Raw genomic sequence first — 8,456 nt, 5'->3', positions numbered from 1 at the left:
AGACGAACACTGTCAAAAATATGTAAATGGGAGACGAAGTGGCAGCAAGCCTCGCAGTGACGCCGACTGCGGTGTGCGTGTGCCCGCGCCGCGGGGCCGGGGCCGGGCCGGCCGGTTCCCGGCGTGGACACGGCTGTTCCCACCGCCGGCCATGGAGCGCGAACTGAGCTCCTGCGCTTCATAATGAAGCACCTAACAAGGACGTCAGGCAGCTGGCGAAATGTGAATCCACCGTACCCTAGAATTCGCGCAGCGGTTTCCGAGCACAGCCTCTGCCCTCACGGGGGAGCTGAGGCCGGGCAGGCAGCGCGGCTGCGCCCCCGGGGCCGCGACCCCGCTCAGCTCCGCGCGCTCGGGGAAGCACCGCAGCTCACGGCGGAGCCGCGGTCCCGCCGCCGGCGCGTGGAGGACGGGAGAGAGCCAGATTGCCCGCCCCCCCTCCCCCGGAGTTCCCGGCTCTGCGGGAGAGGGAGGGAGGGAGGGAGGGAGGGAGGGAGGGAGGGAGGGAGGGGTGCGGCGGCCCGGGCAGTTCGCGAGCGCTCGCAGCCCCCTCGGCACTTCCCCTCTCAGTCTGAAGCTCCGCGCGGCGCGCTGAGAACTACTAGTCCCGGCGTGCCCCGCGCGCGCGGCGGAACCTCGGGCACTTCCGCCCCACGCAGCGCCCGGGCCCCGCGTCTCGACGTGTCACCGGCGGCGCCGCGGCTGTGCCAGAGAAGGAGCCGCCTGGGGGAGTTCGGGGCGGCGGGCGGCGGCGGTACCCGGCCTGGATCTGCCCCGGCGCGGAAGTGTTCCGGGGTCCGTGCGGAGCAGGAGAGGGAGGCGCGGCCCGGCCCGCGCGGGGCACGATGTTGAACATGTGGAAGGTGCGGGAGCTGGTGGACAAAGCGTGAGTATCGGGGCAGTTGTGGCCGAGGCCCACGCGGGGGAGGGGAGAGGGGTGAGGGGACCCGGCCCTGCGCTCGGGCGGCCCGCGTCACGCCCCCCGGCCCGGCCAGGCCATCATGGCGGCGGCCGGCTCGCTCCCCGGCCCGAGCCTCGGCCCGATCGGCGGGGCCGGGAAGGGACTTTCCTCGTCTCAAACATCCCCTTAGCCCCGTGGCTCCCGTGCAGGCCTCCCTCGCTCCGTCCCGCCCCCACCCCTGGGCACCAGCCCCCGGGTCGGGGCCAGGGGCGGGGTTGCCCGGCGCTGGGTCACCGCCCCGGCGGACCGGCCTGGCCCGGGCCGTGCGCTGCGCCTCGGGGCCGAGCGCCGGCCCCCGTGTCCCCCGGGGTGAGGCGGGGTAGCTCCTCTCCCTGCGGGCCCTCGACGCCTCCGGACCCGCCGTGGGGCCGGCGGGAGGCGTAACAAGTGGCCTTGTGGCCGGGCTGCAGTTCACCGAGGGGAGACTCGCTCTTCGCTTCTCTAGCCCTAGTGAAAGTAGATCCCGTAAATTCCTGTGGTTCTTTCACTGTTGCCTTTAACGCTACACCTCATTTTCGGAGGGCCCCTTGTTTCATTAGTTTTAATTAGCAAGTCATTAAGAAATTTCCCCTAACGAAGAAAACAACCCACCCAGATTTATATCCTGTTGATCTGCTTTAACTTCCCTGGCAGGTTAAATGACTAATACGTAGTTGATTTCCTTTAAGACTAAGTGATAACTTTAATGTTACTGCGCTAAGAGAACTTGAACACTTACATCGAATGTATCAGATATCACAGTGGTTAAGTCAGGTCTTCCAGGCAGGAAATAGAGTTTAAGAATTTAACCACTCTCTTCCTTTTGGGTTTAGTGAGTATGCAATATGCATTAAGTGTGGTGACAGAAACAGTTCATTTGTGCCTGCATCCCACCTAAAATTAGGAAATGTAGGTGGCAAACTGTTAGGCTTTCTTGACTTCAGAAAAAAATAATTCACGTTGGCTTGGATAATGCATCAGATGGAACTTAGAGCTTGACCATATTTTCAAATTTTCTGTGCTACCAAGAAGGCAATAGAGCGCCTAAGGAGCCTAGGTTTCAAGAGCTGGTTCAAGTGCTGTAACCCTGACACGTTAATTCACCTCAAGTGCCCCAGTGTTCTCAGGTGCAGTATGAAAATGATAGACACTTACCTTAGAATGCTAGAATTAAGGGCTAAGAGCTTAGATAACACAATATGTTTAGATCAGTATACTTCTGATAACTGTAGCAAGTGTTCTGCATTGAGAGTGAGATAAACTTCATTAAGAGAAGCCTCATGTTTGAAAGGTCATTTGCTTTAATAATTTTTCCTTTATCAACTATTCATTTGACCATTAAACCCTCAGACATTTATTTTGGGCTTATTTTGCTATTTATATACTCTGTTTTTGCTTTCCAAAGATAAAATACTGTTTCTTTTCCAGATCCAGATTCATTGATTGCTTTTCATATGTAGTATAAAGACTAGGGTACTAGCTTAAACAGTTTTTAAAAGCCCAAAAGTTTCTAAGCAGGACAGCATAAGAAAACCTCTAAGAAGCACCTTCTTATCTTAGCGGACTAAATTTATGGTGCTCAAAAAATTTGAAGAGGCTGTACATTTTTCAGGAGACAGCAATCAAGGCAACATTCCTGCTGCTGGTGTTCCTTTCATTGCTTGTCTTCATCATCTCTGTTACTAATCTTCTAGTGCTTTAGGTTAAATTTGCCACATAAGTAGTTACCAATGATCTAAGGGAGGAGCTGTTGTTGAAGAGTAACTCCTACCTTTGTACCACTCAATTTAGAATGGAGACTTAAGTTATTCAGGAATTTGTAAGAATGTTACCACCAAGGACTCCTGAAAGTTTCGTGTGTGTCTGACATGTGATGTTAAGATTAGGACGTAGTTATTTTATTGATGAATACTTGGGATTTAATTTTCATTGTTCGCTGGCAGGAGAGAAGAAATTCTTCCCCAGAAATGTAAGCATCTTACAGAACCAGTACCTGTGGCACTGTGTCCAGTTAGACTGTTCACCTTAAAATGCTACTAATAGGGGTGAAGTGGATCCATAGAATGGCTGCTCTGATTAGCAAGGGGATAGATGATCAGAAAACTTGCAAATGAGGAAACAATGAAATGATTAAGGACTGCTCTGAGAACTTTAATAGAATGAGGACTTTTATGACAAAAAAGACCCTGGTTTGTGTTTTGGGGTACTTGGTTCAGCTTCTGACACTGCCTTTTAGAGGCAGAATCACATGACTCTCCATATGTTGGTTTCCTTATTGGCAAAATGAGGGATTGGGCTATATAGTAGGACTTTTTCCAACTTTACTGGCTATTTAGAGACATGAATTTCCACCAGGGGGAAAAATTGGAACTAGTATTTCATAATAGTAGATAATTTTTTGAAAGTCATTATATTATCCTCCAGAGACAGTTTTGGCTAAAAAAAGGACATTTTTTAAAAGAGTGGTAATCAATAAATGTGTTTAAATGCTTTATGCAGTAAATAAGTGCAACCCATGACTCAGGAAAACTAGGACTTTTATTTAGTATATCCCTACTCAATGAGGTTTACTTCAGGAAGAGAAATGTACTCTTTAAAAATAGTTCCCTACCCTGCCGGGCGTGGCTCAGCAGTTGAGCATTGACCTAGGATCCAGGCGATCGGGGTTCGATTCCCGGTCAGGGCACATGCCTGGGTTGTGGGCTCAATCAATGACTCTCTCATCATTGATGTTCCTATCTCTCTCTCTCTCCCTCCCTCTCCTTTCCTCTCTCTGAAATCAATAAAGATATATTTAAAAAAAAAAAGTTCCCTGGAGCTACTGTTTGATCCAGTATGGTAGCAGTTCTTAAGTATAATGATATATTTCAAATACTCGCTTTTGAGAACTTTAAGACTTCCGGAGGGTGGGGAGATATTTTCCACACTTGTGGCACCTCCTGGTGGTATTAAATAGCTCTGTTTTGCAGAACTTTGTGGAACTGAGGAAGAGCAGATAGCCATAGGTCAGCCAGAGCTGGGAGTACCAGTTTCCTCCCACATGTACTCAAGTTGCACAAAAGGCAGCTGTGGCAGGAAAGGATAAGTGGTACCACTCCCACCAACTAGGACTAGCTTGACCATTGCTATCCTATAACCTGCCTCCCTTTATTTGAGGCTTTAATAAATTGGATACTTTTATATTTTGCCACGCCATACAGGATATAAATTGAAAGTTGCTGCAGTTCTGTTACATTTCTTCCTCCAAATTTTGGAAACAGGGTGACGTGGTGTAGTGGTAGATAAAAACTGCTACTTATCATTCAGGCCTGGCTAATCCTCCTCTTTCATCTCAGGGGGTAATAGTAATTAATGGTACATCTGTTTCATCAGTGGCTCTTACTCTTTTTATGATAGTGGTTCAAAAACAGCGCTGGCCAAGGTCCTAAGGCAGCTGCTACAGACAGTCCATTTTAAGTTACTCTCCTAAGCATAGTTTGCACTTTCCACCAGTAAGTTGATTTTTGTTGGTGTTATGTGTATGTTTTCATTTCCTAAATGTTAAATAATGTAATAGAGTTATAGAAACTACTGTTCTTATCAGGCTGACCCCAGAGGGAGAACCTTTTGCTTTTATAGAAAATAGTTCATTCAATTATTTCAACAGATAGTATTTTTTTATTGGATTAGTACTGTATTTTGTGAACTTGCAAAGTAAAATATCTGCCTTAAAGAAACTTGCCCCTACAAATGTGCCACACCTTGAACTTATCATTGGTTTTACTTTTCTTTCAGTTTCCCCTCTTATTTTTCCTATCTTACCAGTAAATCTGTTCAGTTTGCTTCTTAGAACTTGAAAGCAAAGATGATTGTCAGCTTTCTGTCTTCCCATATCAACTTTTCTTTGAACCAGTTGTAAATAATTGTTATTGCTGAAACAGTAAATTATCCGTCCTCTCTTCTAGTAACTGGACAGAAGTAGATAATACGTATTTAATTACAAAGAAAGATGAGTTTAATTTCTCTTCTGCCAGCATTTCTTAGGGATGATTTTCTGTAGCTTAATTTATTTAGTACAACTGTCAAGATACTTTTAAAAAGCACTTTACTGCCTCGTGTTTTCCTTAACCCCCGTTTGTGTTAGTTTGCAGGCAGTTTTTCATATGTTTACTGATACATCCACTAAAAATACTTGCCTTTCTTAAGTACTTCTTACTAGTACTCCTAGTTTTTACTAGGAGTATAGTATAGCTCTCCAGTTAAAACTTTTTCTATGCTCTTGTGTTATCTTCTTATTTCCAATGTTTAATTTCCTTTAAGAAGAATATAGGCAGCTTAAATAACTTTCTTTAACCTTGAAGGAATTTTATTGTTTCGTCTTTTATATTTAGATCTAGACTTCAGATCTAGTTGGAATTTATATATTTGTTAGTTTTTATTATGCAAAATTTCAAAAATATCAGAAAATGGAGGGACTGTCTGTGACACAGAGTAGCTTCAGCAGTTGGTCAGCCTTACTTCACCTGTACTTCTGCCCAACACGCCCACTCCCTGTTATCCTGAAGCGAACCCCAGACACCATATCCACTCATCTATAAAGATAGCAGTCTCTGAAAGGTAAGGAGTCATCTTTTTTTTCAATCATAACCACAATACCATTATAAAATCTTTAAAAATGATGATTATTTAATATCAAATGTCCAGTCAGTATTCATTTCTTAACTGCCTCATAATTCCTTTTCGATGTTTCTGGCTAGTGGATATACCTCTTAATTCTCTGATCTATACATTCAACCTCTACTTTTTTCCCCATGCAGTTTATTTGGTGAAGAAACATGGTTATTTTCATTTCCCTCAGCCTGGATTTTGCTAATTGGACCCCCATGGGGTTATTTAAATGTTTCTAGTATTTGCTGTAAATTGGTAATTGTATCTAGTCATTCTGATCAAATTTGAGTTCTAATTTTTGGAAAGCAAACTACCTCATAGATTCAAAGTACATTTTTAGTATTATGAGTCTTATGTACAGAGCTAACTCTGTAGTCTCAGCTGACACTACTTAACATTCTAGAAGAACATATTTGACTGTTTACCCTTTTTTTTAAGGTGTCACTTCATGTAAGCGTTCCTTGTTTAGCCTAATTATGTGTTTATCCATCTATGGTTTTTCTTTTTTAAATATATCTTTATTGATTTCAGAGAGAGGAAGGGAGAGGGAGAGGGAGAGAGAGAGAAACATCAGTGGTGAGAGTCATTGATCGGCCTCCTCCTGCACGCCCCCCTCCTGCACGCCCCCAACTGGGGATCGAGCCACAACCCAAGCATGTGCCCTGACCGGGAATCGAACTGCAATCTCCTGGATCCTAGGTCAATGCTCAACCGCTGAGCCACGCCTGGCCAGGCCATCTACGTATTTTTATACTAATTTGCTAGCCATACCTCTTCTCCTACTATTCATACGTACCCCAGGTGGTATGTAATGGATCTGGGAAGTGGTTTGTGATTCAGAGATCAGAACTGGATTGAAATCATACTAAGAAACAGCAGTGGAATGGTGTCTCTAAACTTCTTATCTGTAAAATGGAGATATTTATTTTACATTGTTCTTGTGAGGATTAAGTGCATGTGAAACACTTGGCGTAGTACTGGAAGTGCGTAATAACTGTGCCTTAATCCAGGGACCCTTATATTTTCAGTGGGTGCTCTTCACTTTAGACATCTTAACCTACATATAGGAGACTCATATAAGTATCTTTATTGTGTGTGCCTCGTGGTTGTGTTTACAGAATTGTAAATGCTTTTACTTTAACATTGTAAAGCACATTACAGAAATAACTCTTTTGAAAGTCAAGTTGAGGAATAAAGTCCTTGGAAAGACATATTGCTCCACCTGCTCATTTTTGTTCAGTTTGTTTTGTATTTCCTCAAGATTTTAAAGATACTGCTAATGTAAACATTTTTTAAATGTAAAGATTTATTTTTTTGACAAGAAATTGAAGTTGACATTTATCCTTAAAGAGACTGAATAATATCAAGAAAAAGAACCCTCTAAAATATGATATCAAACTCATGATCTCTGACATAGATGAGCAGTATATACAAGGAAAGCGTACTGCGGAAAGGGCTTTCTAGTTTTTCAGCCCAGTCTAAAAACCGGCAACAAATTCTTTTGGCTTACCAGAGCCCTTCAGCCTGAAAATTAAATACAGGTAAAAGAACATGGCATATTCCCATGTTGGAACCAATTTATAGCTACTTATGACTTGTGGCTAGATTTAGCTAATGAATTATTAAATATGAGTGATTTTGTTACTGTACAGCAATAGATAGGCATGTTTTATACTTAAGAAAAGTTGAATTAGCCAATTATTTTAGAATGTCCCCTCTCATATGAATTTTGTTTAGTTTCTAAATGCTTAGGAGAGTCTTTAATTCTAATATAAATAATTTTTATAACTTCCATACAAACTGACCATTATGTGATAAATGTGTATGCATGCTTTTAAAATGTTTCACTCAAAAATTCTCATCCAGCCCAGCCAGGCGTGGCTCAGTGGCTGAGCATCCACCTGGGATCCAGGTGATCAGGGTTCAATTCCCGGTCAGGCCACATGCCCGGGTTGTGGGCTTGATCCCCAGCAGGGGACGTGCAGGAGGCAGCCAATCAATCATGACTCTCTCATCATTGATGTTTCTATCTATCTCCCTCTCTTTTCCTCTCTCAGAAATCAATAAAGATATATTTTTAAAAATTCTCATCCAGATAGCCTTATTTTTTTTAGTAGAAAAATGACATGCATTGAAAATTCTGCTGATTTTCTTTGCTGTTTGTTCTCATGCATTTATGAAAATCATTAAAGAACAATGCAGATAAATGTACTGAACTTTTTTCTGTTTTTCTTATATTCATTCTTCAGTTGTCATTTTTTAAAGTGACTTAAAATTGTCTGATTAAAACTGTGTTTTATTTGCAGTTTAACCACCATGGTTAAATAATATCCTTAGTTTGATGTGTTCGGCTTATAGTTAGAAGCTTGGTACTAAATGGGCTTTCGAGGTATGACTCGTTTCTCATGAAGCTAAATAAAAATTTTGACCCTATAATCTGCTCTCCACACAGTAACCAGAGTGATTCTTTAAAAATATTGTCCCATCTGTTCAGAACACTTCCAGTCTCTTCTCATCTCCCTGCTTCCAGCCTTTACATGATCGGGCTCTCTGCTGCTCCCTCGGACCTCATCTACCACCACCCCAGGCCAGTGTCCTGTTCCTGCGTAAAGTAGCCTGACTCATTTACATAGAGTCCCCTGCTGTTTGGGGAATGTAAGCTTGTAGAGGGCAGGACCTTTGTTTTGTTCCTGCTCTATTACTCCATACACAGTGTATGACATGTAGTAGGTGCTCAATAAATATTTTTGAATGGGTATGTTAAGTTTGGTAAATTGATTTATATTACCAAGGAAGTCTTCTTTTAAGTCCAGATATTTCTAATAAAGGCTAATAGTTATGCCCTGGCCAGTGTGGCTTGGTTGGGCAT

The 8,456-nt window shown here is 43.5% G+C and overlaps 1 protein-coding gene across 3 annotated transcripts in view; it reads left to right on the top strand.

Annotated features, from left to right (window-relative positions):
• Positions 1 to 781: 781 nt before the first annotated feature.
• The window catches only part of CLINT1 (clathrin interactor 1), a 52,294-nt gene continuing 44,619 nt past the window's right edge, over positions 782 to 8,456 (top strand). For 2 of the 3 annotated variants that reach the window (XM_087816949.1, XM_087816948.1), the window contains exon 1: positions 783 to 886. In XM_087816949.1, the coding sequence (XP_087673075.1) occupies positions 846 to 886 (41 nt within the window). In that variant the 5' untranslated portion in view covers positions 783 to 845. Of the gene's footprint in view, positions 887 to 8,456 lie in introns of all 3 variants that reach the window. The other variant, XM_087816950.1, reaches the window with a different exon arrangement.

Source organism: Miniopterus natalensis, chromosome 4 (assembly GCF_054644295.1).
Source record: "Miniopterus natalensis isolate mMinNat1 chromosome 4, mMinNat1.hap1, whole genome shotgun sequence".
NCBI classification, from domain to species: domain Eukaryota; kingdom Metazoa; phylum Chordata; class Mammalia; order Chiroptera; family Miniopteridae; genus Miniopterus; species Miniopterus natalensis.
The sequence above is the reverse complement of the archived record's forward strand: the minus strand, read 5'-3'. Positions and strand labels throughout refer to the sequence as shown.